The 26,094-nt window shown below is 33.9% G+C and overlaps 1 protein-coding gene across 10 annotated transcripts in view; it reads right to left on the reverse strand.

The window, feature by feature from the left end:
* Nucleotides 1-26,094, reverse strand: part of LOC126891728 (uncharacterized) — an 827,477-nt gene that overhangs the window by 585,582 nt on the left and 215,801 nt on the right. For 3 of the 10 annotated variants that reach the window (XM_050661000.1, XM_050661002.1, XM_050661001.1), the window contains exon 14: nucleotides 5,268-5,538. The exons of the other annotated variants lie outside the window; for them this stretch is intronic. In XM_050661000.1, coding sequence (XP_050516957.1) covers nucleotides 5,268-5,538 — 271 coding nt within the window. The remainder of the gene's footprint in view (nucleotides 1-5,267; nucleotides 5,539-26,094) is intronic. 10 annotated transcript variants of the gene reach the window in all.

A 26,094-nucleotide genomic window follows, 5' to 3' on the forward strand; every position in this document is an offset into this window, starting at 1 on the left:
CACTGGCTATCTGGATGTGTTGTCGGGCAAGTTCATGAATGTTGTTCATTCGTAACTTCAGGCAGTCGACGTATTCTTCGCCTGCAACATGTTCCTCGGAAGATCTGCCGCCAAACTCTAGGTCGCAAGGCAAACGAACTTCACGACATAACATCAGGCAGGTTGGTGTTTGACCTGTAGTTTCATTCACGGCCGAGCGGTAGGCCATCAGGAATAAATGGATGTGTTGGTCCCAATCTCACTGATGCTCAGATACAACTTTGGACAAGTGTTTACCCATCGTTCGGTTCATCCTCTCGACCATCCCATCTGATTGAGGATGCAGGGGTGTTGTTCTGGTCTTATTGACACCAATCAATTTGCAAACGTTTTGGAAAAGACCTGACTCAAAGTTTCGCCCTTGGTCGGAGTACCAAGGGAACACCAAATCGGCTGAAGAATTCTTTAACAAGTACCTCTGCAACGGTAGCAGCTTCTTGATTTGTTAATGCATAGGCCTCAGTCCATTTCGTAAAATAATCAATGGCTACCAGGATGTATTTATTTCAAGCATCGGGTTCTGGAAATGGACCTGCAATGTCGATAGCTACTCTTTCCAAAGGACTGTCAACATTGTACTGTCTCATGGGTGCTCTCTTTTTACCAACTGGACCATTACCGAATGCACACAGTTTACATTTCCGGCACCATCTTCTTAAATCATCTTTACAGTTCACCCAATAGAACCGTTCTCGAACTTCTTGCAGAGTCTTCGTAATACCAAAGTGTCCACCTGATGTACCGTCATACAACTGACGCAATACTTCTGACACTTTACTGTTAGGTACAATCAACTGCAGCTTAGATTCTGTACCATCATCGTTCTCAAAGGTTCTGTACAAAAGATAATCTTTTATTACCAGGCAATTCCATTGGCTCCAGTAGGCCTTGACTTCTGGACTACATGCACTAATGTTCTGCCAACTAGGTCTCTCACCTTGCCGCATTCAATCCAATACCCTTTTTATACATGGATCATCTTCTTGGGCGTTTTGTAACTGTTGGGGCTGCCATTGCTCATTAACTACGGTTGTTCGTCTCACGGGGCAAAATCGTTCCTCTAATTTGGCACAGTGATTACAATTTGCATTGCATGGTCCTCTCGAAAGGGCATCAGCATTTGAATGAACTCTTTTGGTCCTGTGTTCTGTCTCGTAATCATATTCTTGTAATCGTTCTAACCATCTTGCCATCTGGCCCTCTGGATTACGGAATTGTATGAGCCATTTTAGAGCAGCGTAATCTGTTCGAAGAAGGAACTTTCTGCTATACAAGTATTTATGCAAATGTTCGCAAGCCTTCACTACACCCAGCAGTTCTCTTCTGGTAACGCAATAGTTTCTTTCTGGTTTCGACAGGACTTTGCTGAAATAAGCGATGACTTTTTTCTGTCCATCCTGGATTTGGGAGAGAACAGCTCCTATGGCACTGTTGCTAGCATCGGTATCCAAAACAAATTTTCCTGCCTATCCCGGGTAGCTTAATATCGGTGCACTGATCAGAGCCATTTGTAGTTGTTCGAAAGCTTTTTGGCACTCTTCACTCCATGTATATTCTTTGCCCTCCTCCGTCAACTTTGTTAGGGGCTTGGAAATATTGGCAAATCCTTTTACAAATCGTCGGTAATATGTACATAGGCCAAGGAAACTTCTAATTTCATGTTTATCTTTTGGTACTGGCCAATCTTTAATTGCTTTAATCTTTGCAGGATCATCTGTTACACCATTACTCGATACAATATGTCCCAAGTGTTTAACTTCTCGTCAAAACATGTAACATTTCTTCGGACTTAACTTCAAGTTCGCTGCCCTCAATCGTTGAAAGACTTCTATTAGATTCTTGGCGTGTTCATCAAAGGACCTTCCAACCACAATTACATCATCCAAGTAAACCAGGCATGTTTTCCATGTTAGACCTCTTAAAACTGGCTCCATTAATCTTTCAAATGTGGCAGGGGCATTACATAAACGAAACGGCATAGCCGTAAACTGCCAAAGCCCTGATCCTATCGAAAATGCGGTATTCTCCCGATCGGCTGGCTCCATGTCTACTTGCCAATATCCACTTTTTAAATCGAGTGTGGAAAACCAACGAGAACCGGAGAGAGTATCCGATGTATCGCCTAATCTGGGCAAAGGATAACTATCTTTTTTTGTTACCGCATTGAGCTGGCGGTAGTGGATACAAAAACACGTTGAACCATCTTTCTTCTTTACCAGAACTACTGGTGATGTCCATGGACCTTTCGATGGTTCAAGTACCTCTTGTTTGTCCATATCCTTGATAATCTCTTCGGCCTCATCTCTTTTCGCAAATGGAAGTCGTCTAGGCCATTGTCTGATTGGCTGAGCGTCTCTGGTATTTATTTTATGCGTTACTATGCTTGTTTTGCCCTTATCCTTCTTATCAATAGCAAAAACATCTTGATGCTCTATCAGCATAGACCTCACTTTTTCCGTTCGTTCATGATCAAGATCTTGGTACCTTTCAATGATCATCTCGACAAGGTCTTTTGGATACTTTGACTTCGATGGTTTCTCATTGGTATTCATAAAACAAATTGAAGCCACGGGAACACATTCTCCGATCCAAGCTCCTCTACATAACTTGAGAGCAGTTTCCCTTAAATTCAAAACTCTTACAGGGATGACATCTCGAACTTTTACCAAAGTTTTCGCCGTTAGGAACTCGACATTATCCACATCTTCGACCATCCTTAAACTTCCCTCTCGGCAGTGTCCATCAAGCATGGTCATCAGAATTTTCTCACTATTACCGGGTATGGTTACGTCGCATGTAGTTAGTAAGCGGATGGCATCTTCGTCGGAGATCTTGGCAATTAATACTTGATGTTCAACTGTGGCCTGGCCAATGGATATGGACATACTAGCCTCGCCATATGTATTAATTAGCTCACCAGTCGCTGTTCTAAGCTTTACTGTTGCAGGTAATAACTTATGATGGCCTTGTACTACGTATGGACGTGCGATAGTTCTCGTTGCACCTGTATCCACCAAAATAAATCGATCTACATCTATTATTGATACGACCTTCGATGTATAAGTTGTGGATTCCACCGGAGGATGTAAGGTTGACAGTTACTATGGGGGCTCTAGTTCTCGACGTCGGCAGTTGCCCCTTGGTGTCGACTCGCTCTAGTTTTCCGACGGCTGCACGATCTTCTTACAATTACGACGAATGTGTCTCGCGTCTCTTTGGCATCTCGTTACGAAATACTCTCCGTATCATTTCCTCCAGACGTTCATCGTTGTGTTCGTCACTTTCTTCAATGGTTCTTACTCTATGGCTTCGTGAAGTTTGACTAGCCGTTTCGTGTTTCAATGCAATAGCAAGTGCTTCATCTAAAACTTAAGGTCTTGCTAGTGGTAAAGCTTTGTGTAGTTTACTATCTTTCAGCCCATTGACGAAGGTATCTACCGCAATTTCTTCTAAAACGCTGTCTGGCACCTCCGGATAAGCCAACCGCACCACACGAGCCACATCTGCTTCAAATTCTTGCAGATTCTCACTTGCTCGTTGACTTCTACTTCGCAGTTGTGCTTTGTATACTTGTTGTAGGTGGGCATCTCCATAGCGTTTTTTTAGACGAGTGAACAAGGTCTGGTAACATTTTTCTTGACCCTTAGGAATTGATCTTAATATATCTGCAGCATCATCTCGTAAAGCAGCAGTCAAGGAAACAGCCTTTTCTTGTTCGGTCCAATGATTGGCGGTCGCAATAGCTTTGAATTGTCTAAGGTATATGGACCAAGAGGACTTTCCATCAAATGGTGGTAATTTTAATTTCATATTATGCGACATTTCGCGTCTCGGTAGTTCATCTTTCACTACAGGATCTAAAGCTACTGCATGAACTGACGGTGGCACTTTTGTATCGGTTATCATGCTCTCTAATTCTTTGGTCTTCTCTTCTACGGCCAAAACTACTGCATTAATTGAAGGTAGAACTTTCGTATTGGTTACCATAGTCTCTAGTTGTTTGATCTTCTCTTCTAACATTTCTTTATTGTCGTCTACACTTTTCTGTATCTTATCGAAGGTTCTAGTAACTTCTTCAAATTTCTCGGTGTTCTGTCTACAAACGTCTTTTATTACTTGAGAAACACTTTCAAATTTCTTGTCGCTTTTTCTAGAAGTTTCATCGATCTTTTGAGAAATGGGTTCTCATTGTTTTGACTACATACGTTTTTAATTATTTGAGAAGTCTCGTCAAATTTCTCATTATTCTTTTTAGAAGTTTTATCAATCGTTTGAGAAACAGTTTTTAATTTCGATAAGATTGCTTGTTCTGCTGACTGAAAGTGGAACGTCTCTGGATCATCTCCGTCCTACGTGCTTGTAGGACTTTCTTGGTCCCACTGCTCTCTTCATCCCGTTCCTCTAGCTGTTCACGGAGCTGTTTTACGGAAAGTTCTTGTAGCAACATCTTCGGTCGGCATACACGTACTTTTCAAAATGTCTTTTAAAAGTCTTTCCGAATACCGAACAATCAACGCACTTTAATTATTCCCGACGAATAAAGTATTTTAAAAGTCTTTCCGAATACCGAACAATTGACCCACTCCTATTATTCCCGACGAATAAAGTTCAAAAGTCTTTTTTTTTCACTTTTAATTTATTTACACCCCACAACTGACACCACTGTAGCGTGATTACTGTTAGAATAATACACTCGGTTCGTTTATACGAATTTATTTATACAAGCGACAGATCGAATTTATATTATACGCTAACTCTATTTACAAATCTGTCCGTATTTATATACGCGATACAGTTATTATGGAACATTCCAGGAATATCCTCGCTCATCTCGATATATCTCCCATCTCTATACTATTCGATCCATTGTTTGTCGGCATGCCTACGTGACGTACATTCCAGAACGCCGCGAAGATTCGATTACGTCATTCTCTCGTGGTGTACCATTATACGGGGGTCAACCAATAGTTCTCATTCGTTACAGTATTATTAGGTATGTAGTACCCAAAAAACCCATTTGCAACCTGGCTGCTCAAGTATCCCGAACATGGTATATTTTTGCCTTATTTCCCTGGCGTACAAGCGAGTTTGAACGAAGAACAGGAAGCATATGCAACACTAAAAGCGAAATTTTGGAAAGATTTTGCAAAGAAATGCTAGACGGTATCGAAGAAACACTTATAGAAGCATAGTGTTATTAAAAGAAAATAATTTCTATTTATACTAACCTTCTCATCGTATCCATGTATGACTACTTTGGGTTTTTCTTTTGTGTTATTGGCGTTCATATATGTAAATTTGATCGGATACAACTCAATTCCCATAATTAACTTATTTTTAGATAGACCTGCACCAAGCCAGTTTCTGATAACTGTTTCTCTATTTAAATTTAAATCTTCTTTCTTCCAATCATAGCCAGTGTAAAGTTGGATGTCCTTAACTTTGAGAAACAAAGTATTATATACATCAAGGGTCTTAATAGTTACCCAGTCTACTAAGCTGAAAATCAAATTTAAAGAAATTTATTCCTGAATTGAACAAAAACTATACAGGGTGGCGTATTAGTATGAGAAAGTCCAATTACTAGTTTGTCGTAAGAGATACGGAAAAAAGTTATGTAGATAAAAGTTCGGGCACAAATGGGGCCATCATTTGAAAATATTTTCACATAAACAGGGCCACCGGTATTGACAGGATGACACAAATCCTATGTTTTCAACGAAAACTTTTCGTTTATAAATCCGCAAAGTCTGATCGTTTGTTCGTGCGTTGCCGCTTCTGCAATACTTAGAGCCGATCTAGCGATTGATTCCTATGTAGTTTTGTCTCCTGAATCCAAATATGAAAATGGCATTTCGGTATCTCTAACCATCTTCGAGATAACCGACATCAAAGTTAACATTGTGAGGTCACAATCCTTATCCAAATATTTCTTTTCTGCCGACACAGTAAACGTCAACACAAAATTGAAATGGCAAATAAATAAATTTAATTATTAATTTTTATGTAATGTTAAATGACAGTTCACCATTTTTTTAAGCTGTCTACCCAATGATATGTATTATGAGTGTGACCAACTAGCCCGAAAAATCCGGGACATGGCCCGAATTACGAAGCCGTGTCCCGGCGTCTGGGACAAAGCTTCCGGGCCATCCGAATTTTAAACGTTTTGGTAAAATTTTATTTTGAAATTTTGAATACGTTATTATTTTAAGAATTCACATCAAATTGAATTGGTGGGAAGCAAAAAAGTCGACAATTTCTAGAATGTAATACTAATACCACGTCAAAAATTTCCTTTTTTGAAAAAAGTCGAAACGTGAAAAACTTAAAAAAATGCAGTTATCATTTCAACTAATTGTGGCTTAATCCCAACAAAAATATCATTGTCAACATAAAAATAATGTTAAGTAATCAATAAAAAGATTCTATTAACCCGGCATTGGTCGCTAGGTAGGTTGTTACGAGAGTGGTCGCGCGTGAGATTTTCTCTCGCATATCCAACTTTTGCCTTTTTTTACAAAATTTTACAAAAAAGATGAGGTTTCATCAACGATAAAGCCATTTGCTTTAAAAAGACACGACTTTTTCTGTTTTATTATTATTATCTTTATACAGGGTAACAAAAATACAGGTCATAAATTAAATCACATATTCTGGGACCAAAAATATTTCGATTGAACCTAACTTACCTTAGTACAAATATGCATACAAAAAAAGTTATAGCCCTTTGAAGTTACAAAATGAAAATCGATTTTTTCCGATATATCGAAAGCTATTAAAGATTTTTTAATGAAAATGGACATGTGGTAGTCTTATGTTAGGAACATCTTAAAATGAAATTATAGTCAAATTTGTGAACCCCATAAAAATTTTATGGGGGTTTTGTTCCCTTGAACCCACCCAAACTTTTGCGTACGTTCCAATTAAATTAATATTGTGGCACCATTAGCTAAACACAATATTTTTAAAACTTTTTTTCCTCCTAGTACTTTTTCGAAAAGCTAGTTTTTATCGAGATATTTTGAATATTTTGTCAAATCCACCCCATATTTATACTGACAAGAGACCTGGTAGTAATATGAAAATTTATTTGTAAATTACAGTTTGTGATATATTTTGAACTATATTAGAAAAGAAGCCATATCTCGGTAAGAGGTGTCTTATCGAAAAAAGACTAAGAGGCAAAAAAGTTTTAGGAACATTGTGTTTAACTAATGGTACCGCAATAATAGTTTATTTGGAACGTACACAAACATTTGGGGGACTTAAAGGCACAAAACCCCCATAAAATTTTTATGTAAATATATTAAAAAAGAAGCCGCAACTCTATTAAAACTGGTTTATCAAAAAAATACTAAGAGGCAAAAAAGTTTTAAAAACATTGTGTTTAACTAATGGTACCACAACAATAATTTAATTGGAGCGTACATAAAAGTTTGTGGGGGTTTAAAAGAACAAAACCCCCATAAATTTTTTATGGAGTGCACAAATTTTACTATAATTTTTTTTTAAGATGTTCCTGCCATAATAATGCCACATGGCCATTTTCGATAAATAATCTATAATAGTTTTCGATATATTGGAAAAAATCAATTTTCATTTTGTAATTTCAAAGGGCTGTAACTTTTTTTGTAGGTATATGTATACTAAGGTGAGTTACGTTCAATCGAACTATTTTTGGTCCCAGAATATGTGGTTTAATTTATGACCTGTATTTTTGTTACACCCTGTATAGAGTGTCCCAAAAGTAGTGGAACGGTCGAATATTTCGCGAACTAAACATCGGATCGAAAAACTGAAAAATACATCAAAAATCATTTTCAAAAATCTATCAAATGACACCAAACATCAATCCCCACTACACCCCCTGGAGGTGGGGTGGGGGGTAACTTTAAAATCTTAAATGGAAACCCCCAGATTTTCTTGCAAATTTGGATTCGTTACGTAAAAGTAGGCAACTTTTGGCGCTATAATTGGGAAAAACGATGGCGCTATAATTGGGAAAAACGATTTATCCTGATTCCATAGGTAAATTATAGAAACGGTCTAATATCTCACGAAATACACTTCCAAATGAGAAACCAAAAAACAGATTTTTAATCTTTTTTGAAAACCTATCGAATAACACCAAACATGACCCTCCAACCCACCCCCTGTATGTGGGGTGGGGGTAACTTTAAAATCTTAAATAGCAACCCCCACTTTTTATTGCAGATTCGGATTCGTCATAAAAAATTAAGCAACATTTATTCGAAACATTTTTTAAAATTTCTGATAGATGGCGCTAATAAATCGAATTTTTCCAATTAATGCGCCATCTATTAAAAATTCTAAAAAATGTTTCGAATAAATGTTACTTAATTTTTCATGACGATCCGAATCTGTAATAAAAAGTGGGGGTTGCTATTTAAGATTTTAAAGTTACCCCCCACCCCACATTCAGGGGGTGGGTTGGAGGGTCATGTTTGGTGTTATTCGATAGGTTTTCGAAAAAGATTAAAAATCTGTTTTTTAGTTTCTCATTTGGAAGTGTACTTCGTGAGATATTAGACCGTTTCTATAATTTACTATGGTATCAGGATAAATCGTTTTTCCCAATTATAGCGCCATCTATCCACAGTTCGAAAAAATGTCTTGAATAAAAGTTGCTTACTTTTATGTACCAAATTAAAATCTGCAAGAAAAACTGGGGGTTTCCGTTTGAGATTTTAAAGTTACCCCTTACCCCACCTCCAGGGGGTGTAGTGGGGGTTGGTGTTTAGTGTCATTGGATAGATTTTTGAACATGATTGAACAAGTATTTTTCAGTTTTTCGATCCGATGTTTAGTTCGCGAAATATTCGACTGTTCCACTACTTTTGGGACACCCTGTATAAAATGTGATTATTGATGCCGCCAATATTTAGCATTGAAAAATATTTGGTAAGTGACCATATACAGCTAACCCGTGAAACAGAATATAAGATTTTCATATCATCGACCACATCCACGGCGCCTTTTATTACATCATAAGAAGATATTATTTTAGGTTTTAAGGGGAAAAATAAAATTAATTTTTATACACACTTGGTGACGCCGGTGGTCGCTTGATGAGAGAATCTCTCACATGAAGCGCACTGACTCAACAATATGGTGATACTAAGTAAACTGAATCACTATCTGAGCGGACGAGTTTATTAGATTGTCGAGGGAGGATAGTTAGGAGACTAGAAGGAACTAGAGCGCGTATAATTTCCCAGAAAAAAAGTTGTGGGCAATTTTCTGAAACCGTGAAAGAAAATCTCATATAGCGACCACTGGCGGGTTAAAGTTCTATGCTATTAAAGCCTTGTCCCGAGTTGGACTGAACTGGAGTTGGTCACACTAAAGGTAGGTACATTATATTTATGTATGTATGTTATATACAGGGTGTTATTTAAGTTGGACATATATTATGGGAAACCCTTTTATTTTTAATTTTAGGAAAAAAGTTATTCTTCATAATAAGCTCAGCATGGCCTAAAACCTATGATTCAACCATCAGATATCAAATTGTATCTATATTATAAAAGGATGTCATGGTTGCGGAATCTGAGAGAGTGGTCTGGCTGCACCACGAATGTACTTTATAGGTCAGCTGTAAACAAGGTCAGGATAGCCTTGATGATTTCCAATCTCCCATAGGAGTGGCACAAGAAGAAGATCTATATTATACGGGGTATGTCAAAAAAATATGAATTTCGCTAAAGAGTAAAGTATCTATATTCATTTCATAATATTGAAAATTGTTATTACGAAATGTTTTTTGGAATAAAAAAGTATGTTTTAATGTAAACATGCATTTACATCCTTCCAATGAAAAAAAAAAATATTTGAAGATTTCTCTCAAATTACGTATACAAACACCATTTTCATTTATAACTCTTTTATTTTTAATTTGACGAAGAAAAGTTATTCTTCATGAAAAGCTCTTCGTGGTCTAAGATTTAAGATGCAACCACCGTATATCAAATTGTATTAATTTTGTACGAGGTATATAAAAAAATATGAATTTCGATCAAGAGTAAAGTATCTTTATATCTAATAATAATATAGAGTTTATTTATGGCAAAAAAATTGTACAATACAAAAGATATATAATATATAAAAATAAACCCAGTTTCTCACAGAAGTTGTGAGCCACATGGACTACAACTTGTACGTGAGGTTTGGATTTTTTTTGTTCTTTTTAAGGCTGATGATTTTTTTTTTAGAAAAGTACAAATTCAAACATTTTTTACAATTTTTGACAACTTTGAAACTTTTGACAAATTAAAATTAAAATTAGTAGAAAAAAACAATTATTTATCTAACATTTCAGTTCCTTATTTTTTACTTTTTACAACATACAACAATTACAAATTTCAACAATTTTACAACTTTAACATAGAAATATGGAATCTGTTGACAGATTAAAAAATTAGTAAAACACAAAATTATTTATCTAACATTTCAGCTCATTACTATCTATTCATTAATTCATATAATGTACGTCTATTACCATGGATCCAATTTTTTAACTCTTTTTTAAATTTTTTATAATTGTATATTAGGTATATACCCTATTCCACGAACATACGCCTGTTTTAGATTACTTCGACAACGAATATTTTACTGTGCAAAATAAGAAGAACAAAAGTAAATTGCAAATTACATTGTTGTTTACTGGAATAATTATTAGCGCCATTTACTTTCTTTCTTCTTATGTTGCACACAGGGGCGTAATTTGATAGGGGGCAGGGGGGCATTTGCCCCCCCTGACCCTGGAAATTACTGAAATTTACAAAAAATAGATCAATTTTGCATTATGTTTGCATATAAATGTATTGTATATATAATGCTTGCCCCCCCCTATCAAAATTTCAAATGACGCTCCTGGTTGCACAGTAAAATATTCGTTGTCGAAGTAATCCAAAACAGGCGTATGTTCGTGGAATGGCCCATATATCATATATTAAGACAGCCATTATTATTCCTCTTCATAAAGGTGGCGAAAAATCTAATGCCTGCAACTATAGACCTATTGCCCTACTACCGGTACTCTCCAAAATTATTTAGAGGCTCATAAAAACCCGACTTATGTCCTTTCGCTTTGATAACAATATTTTATCACAAAATCAGTTTAGTGCAGTCACTGATGGTGGATATGAGCTATTACCTCCGATTTCGTTGAACCTCCATCGATTTGCATGAAAATTGGTGAGTGGTTAGAGGATATCTTAAGGAACAAAGGTGACATGGTGCCAACTTGCGCTTTTACCCTGGGGGTGGATGCCACCCCTCCTCGAGGGTGAAATTTTTTTTATAAAAAATAACCCCACAATTCGATAGAGGGACAAATTATAAGCAAAATTTGTTATATAAATTTATTAAAATATACTAAAACTTTTTGGGTTATTAAAGATCAAAGATTTTAATTTTTCGTGAGAAAAATATATGTTTTTAACCGATTTTCCATAAATAACTCAAAAACTATAAGTTTTTGGAAAAAAGTTATTATTATCAAAATTGAGGCTAATAAAAAATCAAATAAACTCTTTACTAGAAAAACTTTTTGGTGTTAACTAAAAGTGAGTTATAGGTAATTGAATGTATATTTCTTTCGTCGAGTACCCAAATCTATGTATTCAAGCTTAAATACCAGGAAAACGGTGCATTTTATAACATAAACTTATTAAACATTTGTCAAAGTTCATAGAAATATCTATTAAATAAGCCCTCGAACAAGTTGTAGCATTAAAATGTATGCACCAAAAATGTTTCAAAATGTATCTTTTAAAAATTTTTCCAAAAAATTTTATTGTTTTTTTGTAAATAACTCCGTTAGTTTTTAAGATATAAGGTTCAACTAAAAACTAGTTAAAAGCTGATTCTAAGAGCTATTAAAAAACGTCAAAATTAGTCTTTTAAACCTCTTACTTTTTTAAAAATAAAAGGGTAAATGGCCCCGGTTACATGGTTCTCGCAGGAAAATTGAAATATTAAACGTTTCTATCTCGGTTACTTTTTACTCTAAGGAAATAGTAAAATGAATAAAGTATTTGGAACAGAAAAAACTAAAATTTAGTTATATATGATTTCTTACGTATATTGAGTATTTTTGGAGTTATTATCAAAAGAAAATGAAAAGTACGATCATTTTAAACATTCTGATTTTTTTAAATTATACCTTTTTTTCAAAAATATGCATTCTAAACCGGTCAAAATTGTTGAAATCATTAACTATATTAACCTAAAGATTTTCTTCTGAGGATTACTACAAATTTTAATTTTTGTGGAAATGGCGTATGTTCTATTTCTCACTTTTTCCTAAAAAAAATCGAAAGGATTCTCTTATTTTCATCATAACTTGCTTAATTTTGATGTTATTACCTTCTACTGGAGCTCATTTGATAGGTATTCCGAAGTACTTTGACAAGTGCTTAACAAGTATATTATATAAAATGCATCGTTTTCCCGTTATGTAAGCTTGAATACTTAGATTTGAGTACTCGTTGAAAAAAATATACATACATTCAATTACCCATAACTCACTTTGAAATAACATTAGTTTAGTTCTTTAAGTGGGGAGTGTATTAAATTTTTTATTATCTTTAATTTTGGTAATAGTAGCTTTTTTACAAAAGGTTATAGTTTTTGAGTAATACGTGAAAAACAGCTTTAAAACATGCATTTTTTAAGAAAAAATAAAATCTTTGATATTTAACAACTCAAAAAGTATTGATTTATGTTAATAACTTTATATAACAAATTTTGCTTAGAAGGTGCCCCTCTATCGATTTATTATATTACTTTTATTAAAAAAAAACACTCCCGAGAAGGGGTGGCATCCACCCCAGGGTAAAAGCGCAATTTGGCATCATGTCATCTTTGTTCCTTGAGGTATCTTCTAGCTACTCACCAATTTTCATGAAAATCTATGAAGGTTCAACGAAATCGGAGGTGAAAACCTTCAGTGACTCCACTAGTTCGGCTTTTTAACTAATAAATGTACTACTGATGCCATGTTTTCTGTACTTCACGAGGTTTAACAAGCACTAAACAATAATCTTTATACTGCCACTGTTTTCTATGAATATACCAAAGCATTTGATTGTGTAGATCACGACATTTTGATTAAAAAACTAAATTTCTATGGAATTCGAGGTATTTCTTTGAATTGGTTTAAATCTTACTTAGATAATAGGAAACAACTGGTTACGTGGAGTACCACAAGGATCAGTATTGGGTCCTCTACTTGTCCTTATGTTTATAAATGAAATCACTTGTAATATATTATGTTTAGGATGTAAAAGAAGAAGACCAATGACAGACAGATGTCAGCGACTCAACGTCATTCCGGCTAGCGTCATGTAACTTATAAGTTGTAGCTTCTTGATTGCTAATAAAGATTTGTATGAACAATACCCAGCAAACAGACTTGAGCCCAATTACGTGATAATTACGTTAAATTTACGGCAAATTTCAACGAATACGTAACTCGGTGATTTATGACGGGGAAAAAACGTATTTCAGTGCCAAATCATTCACCTATATATTTGTGCTTTCTTTATACATGTTTGACATTAGAATAATATAAAATCATAATGACGAATATAGTACATGTTTTTTATAATATTTGTGAATTTTGGTTACATCGCAAAGGTACGTTTATTTCACGTAATAATCACGAAACAGAAATAACTTCCTTTGGTTAAATTTTGAGAAATATTTTGGAAACAAAAATTTTACAACGCTGTTGGTTAAATACGTATGGCTTGAATTTTACTCATTGTATTTTATGGACGTCGAAAAATTAGATGTATTTCACGTAAAAGTAATGTAAATAATACCAAAATTTAAACAAAAAGTTTATGATTTCTCTTTTAAGATCATTTAGCATAACTATTTCAATCCAACCTTGATTTGAAGCTATTTTTTTCTTTAAAAATATCCCAGGAGCTAAAATGATGTTGAGTCTTATTTTCAAATCGCGCGCGGTGATGAAGTACTACCAAACCTTTCTCCTCCTTTAAATACCATCACGTGACTAACATAGTTGGTTCGAAAACTAAGTTAATCGATTTATCGAATAATAGATACGTTTCGATAGGATTATTTTTTTATATTATTCTGGTATTGAAATAGATTTTTAGTAGACCAATTAGTTAATAGTAGAAGAAATTTAAAAACAAAAAGAAAATTCGTAATACTAATTTAAGGTAAGTAGAAAAGTTTAACTATAATTTAAAAATAATCGATTTTTATAATCGATGATCATTACCTCTAACATCAGAGCTTCTCTGGCTTCTCGTTCTCACATCTCACATTTCTCACAACAAAAAGTGAAACGTGAAGAGCATTATTTCCCTCGTTTTATTTTAGGAGTGTTTATTTATAGTATAATGTCTTTCGTATTAACGTTTACCTCACTGCTCGAGGGTTGAAGTGCCATGATGCAATTAGAAAAAACAAGAAAGTGACGAAGTGTCCTCCTCGAAATAAAAAGTGACCTGTGTTGTGTTTTGTGTTGGCAAATTTTTTAATGTGTCTTTAGGTCGGTATTTTTTGGTTCATTATCTTATATAATAATTATACAGGACAAATGTTTTAAAGTCTCTAAATTCTACTAAATAAATACATTGTTAATACTTTATATGCTTGTTTTATTTATATCATATGGATAATAATTACGTGATTTATAAGTTAATTAAGGTCGAATTATTTACGTGAACCGAGGACGTATCTTTCACGTGAATACTAATATATACATTTCCTAAAAGATACGATCAACACGTATTTGCAACGTGAATTTCCCGAAAAATTTTATTGCTATTTAAGGTAAATAACACGTATATTGAAGACGAGTTATTCACGTAATTTAAAGACGTATTTTCAATGTGACATTCCAACCAAATTTTCACGTAAAATTCACGTAAACAATTTACGTATATTGGTGACAAATGTACCCAAAATTCACGTAATTAACACGTCGGTCTGTTTGCTGGGTACTGTTTAATATTTGATTTACATGACGAAAGGAACTTAAAACATGGTGTCAGGTGTAAAGGCTGCTAGTTTGCCCGAATTTTGAGTACTTGGAAGTAATAATTTGGAAGTGTGATACCACGAGAAGAAGTGAGGTTACAAGCCCGCCAAAAAAGATTTTCTGGATATTTGTTAGAAATTTTAAGAATAATAATGGAATTTAAACCGCCTAGTCCAATATTTAAGCATCAAAGTCCGGCTAGTTATTGGCTTTTATGGAAACAGAAATTTAGAATTTACCTTATGGCCAGTGGAAAGAGTGCTTGCACTGAAGAAGTGAAAATTGCAAATCTGTTAAATTTCATAGGAGATGAGGGTGTTGATATTTACAATACATTTACAGAAGATCAACAGGCAACTCTTGACAAATTAGTAAGTGCATTTGACGAATATTTTTTACCAAAAAAGATAGTTCCAATGGAAACCTTTAAGTTTCATAATCTTGTCCAGGGTAATGAACAAACTATAGACCAGTATCTGACTGACTTAAAGACACAAGCAAGATTATGTGAATTTAAATGCACTAAAACAACCTGTGGTGAGTCTTATGAAGACAGGATGATCCGTGATCAGCTAATAATTGGGTTAAAATGTAAGGAAAGTCAACTCCGACTCCTTAGAGAACATACTCTTACTACCGAAAAAATCCTTGAATATTGTAAGAGTATTGAGCTAAGCAAAGAGCATATAAAAGTTCTTACCAAAGAAGAAGATGTCAACTTTGTCAAGCAGTACAAACCATTGAAAAAGTTATTGTGTAAGAAGTGCCATTATGAACATTTTCCTAACAGATGTCCTGCGTTTAACAAGACTTGTGTTATTTGTTAAGTTAAGGGCCATTTTGCAAAAGCCTGTCCTGATAGAAGTGAAGAAACATGTGAAGGTAATAGTAACAAGAACTCTTCACCTAGAGGAGAAAGAGCTGTTAATACAGTATAGGAGGAAGAAAAAGACAATTTGATATATTATGTATATGAGTGTCATTCTAAAAGTAAAAATTCATGGTATGAAACATTGATGGTAACTGTAAAAGAGGTAAAGTTTAAGTTGGATTCATTTGCTGATGTCAGTATTTTACCTAAGTATATTTTTGATTCTCTATCAAGTAAGTTGCTTTTTAATAAATCAATAACGACTCTTGTTTTTTATGGTAATTTCAAGTTTAAACCAGTAGGTGAAGTTTTTTGGAATGTCAGTATAAAAATAGCTACCGTAAGATGGGGCTACTTTAATCCCCGGGAGCTACTTTAATCATAACTTCCCGCCTAAAATGTATTTCATTTCAATCGAAACTCATCGAATATTTCTCTGTAATTTTTATACGTGGCAACAGTGGAATGTTATTGTTAACCATTGTGAGTCGTGTTTCACGTGTTCTCTGGCAAATATACATACATGTAAGTATTATTGTAAGAAACAATAATTTGTGCATATTTTAGCACCAAAATTACTTCTATGGTAAGCTATAGGCATGTTATTTAGGTAACAAAATCATTTCGTTATGTTAATATAGGTACTTTCATGATGTAGGTTTAACCTCAAATTTTAACGTACTGTATTTTACCATGTTCTTATTTTTAATATTGTGTCGCGGGGTAACTTTGATCGGAGAGGTGGGGCTTTTTTAATCAGTGATCAAAGTAACCCCAGCGTATAAAATAGTCTACTAGTGTACATTTTCTTTTTCAGAAATATGGTGCGTACGTACACAAAACGTCTTGGCAGTAGGCCTTACAAAAATTACGATGAAGAAACGGTAGAACGAGCACTTAATGACATCGTTACTGGAAGTCTTACCTTAAGAGGAGCTTCAGCAACGTATAAAATTCCGTTTGGAACACTTCGTAACAAATTCAAAGGGGCACATATTAAAAATCCAGGAGCTCAGCCGGTTTTCAGTCATGTTGAAGAAAAAGCTATTTTAGCAGCAGCGGCTAAGTGTGCAGATTGGGGTTTTCCGCAAACTTTACTCGATATAAGAATGATGGCCAAATGTTATTTGGAACGTCAAGGAAGGGTGGTCAATAAGTTTGTCAATAACATGCCGGGAAAAGATTGGGCCCTTAGTCTATTAATACGACACAAAAATTCATTTGGCCAACGTTTATCCACAAACATTAAACAAGTACGAAGTAAAATTTCCAGAGAAACGATTGAGGCTTATTTTGCAAACTTATCAGATACTTTAAAAGATGTACCACCTGAAAACATATTTAATTATGATGAGTCCAATGTATCTGACGACCCAGGAAAGAAATGGGGAATATACAGACGAGGGGTAAAATACCCCGAAAAAATATGTAATCATTCCAAGACGGCAACTAGTATAATGATTTGTGGTTCTGCTAGTGGAATACTGTTACCTCCTTACATTATCTATAAAAGTACCCATCTTTACGACACGTGGAAAGAAAATGGTCCTGTTGGAGCACCTTGTTGCGATCAACCATGTTGTTCGAGAGGCAGTAGATACAATAGAACATTTAGCGGTTGGATAGATACAGTCACTTTTCGCGACTGGTTTATGACTTCCTTTTTACCGCATGCCAAAAGATTACAAGGCAGAAAAGTACTCTTAGGAGATAACCTTTCTTCACACCTAGATGGGGATGTAATAAAAACATGCAATGAGAACATCAGTTTCGTTTGCTTAGTGCCAAATTCGACTCATCTGTGCCAACCCCTAGATGTCGGATTTTTTAGACCCATGAAGAGCGCATGGCGTGCTACACTAACAACTTGGAAACTACAAAATTTACGTCTAACTACTGTGCCTAAAGATCGTTTTCCTATCCTTTTAAGACAGTGTTTAGATCAGATGGATAAATCAAAGTTTCAACCATCCAAACACAGGTCAAGTGAGCCACGTCCAGGTGATAAAGAAGAATCTGCGGTACGGCGAAATTTAATAAACAGTTTTGCTGCTACAGGTATATATCCCCTTAATAAATGTGAAGTATTAAATAAATTACCTTCAAATGAAAACGACAGTGAAATTGTGCAAAATGTAGAAAGTGTTCTAACGAATTTTCTAAAAGAAAAAAGGTTTGGCAATAACGACAACAATACGTCCAAACCGCTAAGAAAGAAACGATTAAATGTTGATCCGGGTAAGAGCATAGCCACAATTGAGAGCAGTGATAGTGAAAATTCTAGCATTCACGACGCACAAGAGTCCGATCATGACAAACTAGAATCTGAAACTGATGAATTAATTTCTGATGAGAAAGAGACTGGTAGTACAAAACATCATGGAAAGAACGAAAGTTCAAATATATCAAATGATATTGGTGAATGCTCTGGTATGGGACCAATAAAAAACTCTCCTTTTATAAAACCTAGTGTTGATAATCTCGAAAAAGATTGTTTCGTTGTGGTGCAGTTTATTTATGACAAACAGTTAAAAACTGAGAAAATTAAAAAATTTGTAGCTCAAATATTGGAAGCAGATAAAGCAAAACAGTCATATCTTATAAATTGTATGAGGCCATATGGTGAAAAAAATACTACTTTTATTTTTCCACATGTTAATGATATTTGTGAAGTACCCTTACATAATATCATTTTAAAATTGAGTCAGCCTATAATACACAGAGGTCGACATACTTTTGCAAATTCTGTCTTTGATTAGTTTTCTGTGTAAAAACTTTCGTGTTTAATTAAAGCCTTGAAGAAATTATGTTAAATTTTTGTATATATTTAATACCTAGCCTTGAATTTTCACCTATTTTTGTTTATAATTATCAGCAAACATAACAACACTTTTTCTAATATTTTGTTTTTGAATTTTAGGGGTTACAATATAAATATCAGGTAAATTGTATGTGTGATCAAAGTAACCCCACTTGAAGTGTAACTTTGATCAGGCATTTATCTTTTTTTTTCTATTAAAATATTTTATTTTTTGAGAATATTTTTATATAGTGTAATAGCTAAGTAAAAACCGATTTAAATATATTTTTTTCAAAAAGCAAATCATAACTTTATGATTGCTAGGTGCGATGAAAGATTAATTTTGCGAAAGAAATTAATTAATTACGGTACTCTAAAGTAAATAGAATAGAATAGAATAGAAATATGCTTTATTGTCACTGAAAATTTTTACAATTTTATGGACAAAGCCTACATACAGTCAAAAGAAAAACATAATATAAATAACAAATAACAACTACAACTAACTAAAATTAGATAAATCGTTAATAATGTACAGTATAAGACATAAAAGCCAAGACAAAAACAATTTATTGCAAAATATATGTAAATTGCAAATTGAACATACAACAAATAAAATAAAATAGGTACAACATAAGGAACTGACAAGTTTATGCTACTGCGTATGGAACCCAATTTTCTTAGTTATTCATTAAGAAATTCTTCTATTGAATTATATGGTCTTTTGGATAGATAGACTTTTGTCATTTTACAGAACTTTGGGAAAGATTTTGCAGATTTAAGTTGTAACGGAAGATGATTGTACAGTTTCTTTGCGGAATATAATATAGATTTCTTTACTAACTCAGTGGATGGAATCGGTAAATAAATATCAAATATTGAATTTCTGGTGGAGTAAAGATGATTGGTCCTTGATGGAAAGACATGAAGGTATTTACGAATTAAACAAACCGTTTCTAGAATATATAAAGATGGAAGTGTTAAAATTTCATGATCTCAGAAGTAACTTCTGCAATGTGTAGATCTTCTGAGGCCAAACAGATATCTTATTGCTCTTTTTTGCAATCTAAAAATGACATCAAATTGAGCAGCTGTACTACAACCCCAAAAAGGAAGACCATATCGAAGATGAGACTCGAACAACGAAAAATATGTTATTTTAGAAGATGCTAAATTGAGTTCCCTTGAGACAGATCGTATTGCATAGCAAGCTGAGGCGAGTTTCTTACTTAACGAATCGATATGAAGGGACCATTTGAGGTTGCTGTCTAAAAAAATACCAAGAAATTTTACAGAATCAACGGTACTGATCTGGCTGTTATTAAGAGGCAAAGGTTGGAGAGCTCCTTTATAGGGATACTGGTATCATCAGCAAAAATAAAAATTTTCCCATTGATTTTTAAATTAGTGATGTCATTTAAAAAGATAAGGAACAGTATAGGGCCCAATACTGAACCTTGTGGTACTCCACATACGATGTTTTTGAGACTAGAGTCAGTATCATTTGCTCTAACTAGTTGTTTCCGATTATTCAAGTAGGATTGGAACCAATTCAAAGAAATACCTCGAATTCCATAGAAATTTAGTTTTGTAATCAAGATGTCGTGATTTACAAAATCAAAAGCTTTGGCATAGTCGCAGAAAACAGTGGCAGTATAAAGATTATTGTTTAGTGCTTGGTAAACCTCATGTAGTACAGAAAACATGGCGTCAGTGGTACATTTATTTGTTAAAAAGCCGAACTGATTTTGTGATAAAATGTTGTTATCAACGATAAAGGACATAAGTCGAGTTTTAATGAGTCTCTCAATAATTTTGGAGAGTACCGGTAGTAAGGCAATAGGTCTATAGTTGCAGGCATCAGATTTTTCGCCACCCTTATGAAGAGGAATAATAATGGCTGTCTTTAGGCACTCTGGAAATGTAGCTTTTTCGAAGGAATCATTAATTAGTGGGAGGAGGATTTCCAACACATTTTCTGTGAGATTAGAGAAAAATTTTTATAGGTAGTCCATCAGTACTACAGGATGATTTGCTTTTGATACTATTGATTGTTTGGATCAGTTCAGAGTTATCGACTGGTCGTAAAAAGAATGAATTCGAGACCTGTCCTGAATTAGGAAGATAGGAAATGGGATCTAGTTGCGGCAAAATTGTTGATGTTATATTTTTACTCACATTAACGAAGTAGTCGTTTAGACTTTCAGGATTTGGAAGGGAAAATGATTAAGCTGTGTGAGTTTTATTTCGAAGATCGTTTATTATAGACCAAGTTCGTTTTGCCACACTTTTAGAGCCTCCCAGACGATTTTGATAATAGGCCTTTTTAGCTGACCTGACAAGTTTTAGATATGTTGTTCTGTACTTCATGATATATTCAGTGACAGCAACATTGGTAGTAAATTTCTTGATGTATAGTAGTGAACACATATTCTTAGCTGATATGCGAATACCTTTCGTAACCCAAGGTTTCCGATGTTTTGGCTTAATAGGAATTAAAGGAAATGCCTTATTGACGATGTGGAGAAGCTTATCTAGAAAAACACTGAAATTATAGTCCACGTCTATAGAACGAAATTGCCACTCAGAAGTCAAGCATAAATTTTGGAATTTACGAAAATTCTGGGCGTAAAAAATCCTACCTAAACGTCGGGTTTTTGAGAAGGGTTTGCTGAAGGTGTTAAACTTCGTATACACTGCTTCATGATCGGATAGTCCCGCATTAATAACTGTAGAGCAGACATCAAGGGGTGAAAAATCTGAGACAATATAATCGATTATGGTAAATGTAGTTTTTGTAATCCTTGTAGGAGAATTAACGTGCAATGAGAGACCATACGATTCAAATATGTTTGCCAGGGACACTTGGGTAGCACTAGCAGCAGCATAATTAATGTTAAAATCACCGCATAGAATTTTTCTGCTTTTATGAGGCAGGTCATCTAACAAATTTAGCAGGTTCTGAAAAAATAGTTCCACGGTAGAATCAGGTGATCTATAAATGCAAGTAATGTAAAGATTAAGATTTTTATTATAAACTAAGGAAAACTCAAAGAAGGATTCACTTAACAAAAAGTGACTGAAGTTGGAAGTAACTGAAACTAAAGGTAAAACATCTCAGCAGGTAATTAATTTTTGCAAAGAAAAATTTGTTCAATTCGGTATCCCTGAAAAATTTTATGCAGATAATATGCCATACAATTCTGAGAATTTTAAGGTTTGCTCAAGATTGGGATTTTGAAGTTATTTTTAGCAGTCCGTATCATTCCCAATCAAATGGACTTGCAGAAAAATATGTGGGAATAACTAAACAAATGTTACAAAAGTCTGAATCTACTAAAGATTTGCCTATTCTACTTATGGAATACCGGAATACCCCATTAACAAATTTAGACTATTCTCCATCCCAACTATTTTTACACAGAATATTAAAAAGTTGGATACCTACGTCTAATGAAAATTTAATCCCAAAAGTTTTAGATTCCAGTGTTATACAGGAAAAATTGAAACATAATCACAATGTTCAAAAACAATATTTTGACCGAAATGCAAAAGATTTAGAGAAACTTAATAAAGGGAATAACATTTTAATTGAGAAAGAAAAAGTATGGGAAAAGGGAGTAATAAGAGACATAGTTAATGATAGGTCTTATATCGTACAGGATTCAAATGGTACAGAATGTAGACGGAATAGAAAGTTTCTAAATAAAACTAATTTATCGTGTAACAAAGACTTTTTATTATATGATTTTCATTTGAATTTATTCAAAAATGAAAATACCTTGGTTGACAATAATGATGTACACAATGTTAGTATCCCAATTGATCATAGTAAAACTGATATCCCAACTGAATCTAATATTAAAATTGTGAGTCAGAATGATAGTGATATCTATAGAAATCATATTGACCATGAAGGTCTTAGTGATATTGAGATTGAGATGTTTGAAAATGTTAATTTAAATAATGGGGATATTGTTGATAACCTACTGAATGTAAGAGATGAGGAGGAAGGTAACATTATTATTAAAAATAGTAAGAGATCTCACAAGCCTCCTACATATTTAAAGGACTACATGTTAAATTGAAATTGTGGTAATAATAAGTTAAGGTTGCCACTTGTTTATATTTGTATTTTAGTTTTGTGTTTGTGTTTTAGTTTTGTACAAGGTATTTTAGTTAATAAAAAGAGAACGTGTAATATATTATGTTTAGGATGTAAAAGAAGAAGACCAACGACAGACAGATGTCAGCGACTCAACGTCATTCCGGCTAGCGTCATGCAACTTATAAGTTGTAGCTTCTTGATTGCTAATAAAGATTTGTATGAACAATACTGTTTAATATTTGATTTACATGACGAAAGGAACTTAAAACATCACTAATTTAAAAATCGATGGAAAATTTTTTCTTTTTGCTGATGATACCAGTATCACTTGGAGCAACTCAACTATTGCAACTATAACTTCTGATCTTCTTACGATAAAAACCTGGTCTGACTCTAATTTACTCTCCTTTAAGGGTCAATTTCTCATATCGACTTCAACTCCAGTTTAACCTGAACTTTTAGTGAACGTCAGTTTAAAGTCAAAATCGTCTTTCTCAATTCACGTTCAACCGATGGTAGTTTAAACTTGAACGATGCTTGAACGGTGGAATTCGGCCGTTCAAAGATTTCAGAACCCAGTTCAGATGCTTTCATGGATTACGCATGCGTTGTATTAACACGGAACGCTGTCATAATATAAATATATCCTATTTTATTATATTAAGCCTAAAGATAAACGATAACATTATTTTTGTTTTTATAACATTTAGGTATTTACAATTATTAAAATGACTACTTGGCTATAAATACTTAAATTTAACTTTATTCAAAAACAGCATAAAAATGGTCGTACAAAATGGCGATAGCTTTTTACCTTTTGCCATCTATTGGCATTTCTTGAAAGCTGTAGAACGTGCACTGACATGAACGTGCAATGAGAAATGCATTACAAACAAAACCGAAGTTCACCACTGAACTGCGGTCAACTGAACATAGATTAAGGCAGGTGTGAGAAATCGACCCTAACGTGGACAAAACGGTAGCACTATCATATAAAGGTGCTCTTTAGCCCCTACTTGTGAATAACAGCCAGATCTCTACCGTTGATTCTGTAAAATTTCTTGGTATTCTTTTAGACAGCAACCTCAAATGGTCCCTACATATGGATTTGTTAAGTGAGAAACTCGCCTCAGCCTGCTATGCCATAAGATCTGTTTCAAGGAACTCAATTTAGCATCTTCTAAAATAACATATTTTTCGTTTTTCGAGTCTCATCTTCGATATGGTATTCCTTACAGTACAGCTGCCTAATTTGATGTTATTTTCAAATTACAAAAAAGAGCAATAAGATATCTGTTTGGCCTCAGAAGAATAACCCATTGCAGAAGTTACTTTAAAAATCACGAAATTTTAACCCTTCCATCTTTGTATATTTTAGAAACTGTTTGCTTAATTCGTAAACACCTGCATGTCTTTCCAGCAAGGCCTCATCATAACTACTCCACCAGAAATTCAACTTTTGATGTATATTTACCGATCCCGTCTTCTGAGTTAATAAAGAAATCTATACTATCTTCCGCAAAAAAACGATACAACCATCTCCCGTTACAACTTAAATCTGCAACATCTTTCCTCAAGTCCCGTAAAATGACAAAAGCTCATTTATCTAAAAGACCATATTATTCAGTAGAATAGTTTCTTAATGACTAACTAAGAAATTACAGTAATGTTCAAGTAACTAAAGTATATTTATCTATATTTGGGTGTCACATACAGCAGCTTAAACTTATTTATTAGTTCCTTTGTTTGTGTTTTATTATATGTTGTATGTTCAATTTTGCAATTTATAGTAATTTTGCAATATATTGGTTTTGTTTTTTACTTCACTTTTTTACCTTGTTTATATTTTTTTTATTGGCAATTTATCTAATTTCAGAAAATTGTATTTGTTATTGTTATACATATATATTTTTTGTGACTCTTTGTTAAGTTTTGTCCATAAAATTGTATAATTTTCAGTGACAATAAAGCATATTTCTATTCTATTACTTTAATGGTTGGTAGAGGTAAGTTATTTAAAAGTTTTGGTCCCAAAAAATCAATGCAACGTTGGCCGATTGTTTTTTCTTTTTTTGATACTAATGTCGTTAAATTTCTATTTGTGGTTTGGTATGTATAGTAGGTACAATCCAGAAATGATTTCTCGCTGTGTAAATACAATAAAGATTTGTAAGAGTACAACTGGTTTAGATCCATGAAATGACTGTCTGTAAATAACTGCTGCACTGAAGACCTTATACCCCTTCTATATATTACTGTAATAATCCAATTTTATATAATATTTAGATTTTTACGGTGAGCTTTGTAGGCTCCACCCCAACCAATAATCCCTTAGGCCAATAATTGTGATTGTACTAAAGAAAAGTATAAAGTCCTCAAGTGGTGAACATCCAAGAAGTCGGGAAGATATTTAAATTTTAATAGTAATCCTCGTATTTTTTGGACTACATATTTTATATGGTGATCCCATTTTAGGTGTCTGTCCATTATAATACCAAGGTACTTAATGCTTTCTGTATCTGGAATTTTTGTATGGTTGGCAATTTCCAGTTGGTTGAAGCTTGGCAACCCAGTGGTGTATGAAGAAAATGGCAAGTATTTAGTTTTTTCAACGTTTAAAGTTAACTGGTTATGTTGAAACCATTTTTACATCCAAGTTGATACTACTGTAAAAAATTGCTGTATCATCGACGAAACTTATGATGTGGACTGAGGTATGTAATGCCAGTAAGGTGTTTATGTAAACAGTAAATAAAAGCGGCCCCAAAATCGTTCCCTGAGGAACTCCGTAAGTCACAGTTCTGGTCCCGCTTATTCTACCATTCAAAGTTACCTGTTGCTGTCTGTCACTTAAGTAGCTCTCTAACAAATTGAATGCCACACCTCTTATGCCGTAATTTTTTAGTTTGTTTAACAATATCTTGTGGTTTACAGTATCAAATACTTTAGAAAGATCTACAAATATACATAAAGAAGCTTTTTTATTATCTAAGGAATTATAAATATTTTTTGTCAACTTACCTATTGCATCTTCTGTAGACCGTCCGTCTGTAAATCCATATTGATTTTCGGATAATATATTATGTTTCTTGAAAAAATTATTTAAAAGAGATTTTATAATTTTTTCGATTATTTTACTGAGATTCGAAGTTAAACTTATCGGTCTGTAGTTGCCAAGTTCAGTGCGATCACCATTTTTAAAAAGCGGCTTAATTATACCTGTTTTT

Source organism: Diabrotica virgifera, chromosome 9, assembly GCF_917563875.1.
Source record: "Diabrotica virgifera virgifera chromosome 9, PGI_DIABVI_V3a".
NCBI lineage: Eukaryota > Metazoa > Arthropoda > Insecta > Coleoptera > Chrysomelidae > Diabrotica > Diabrotica virgifera.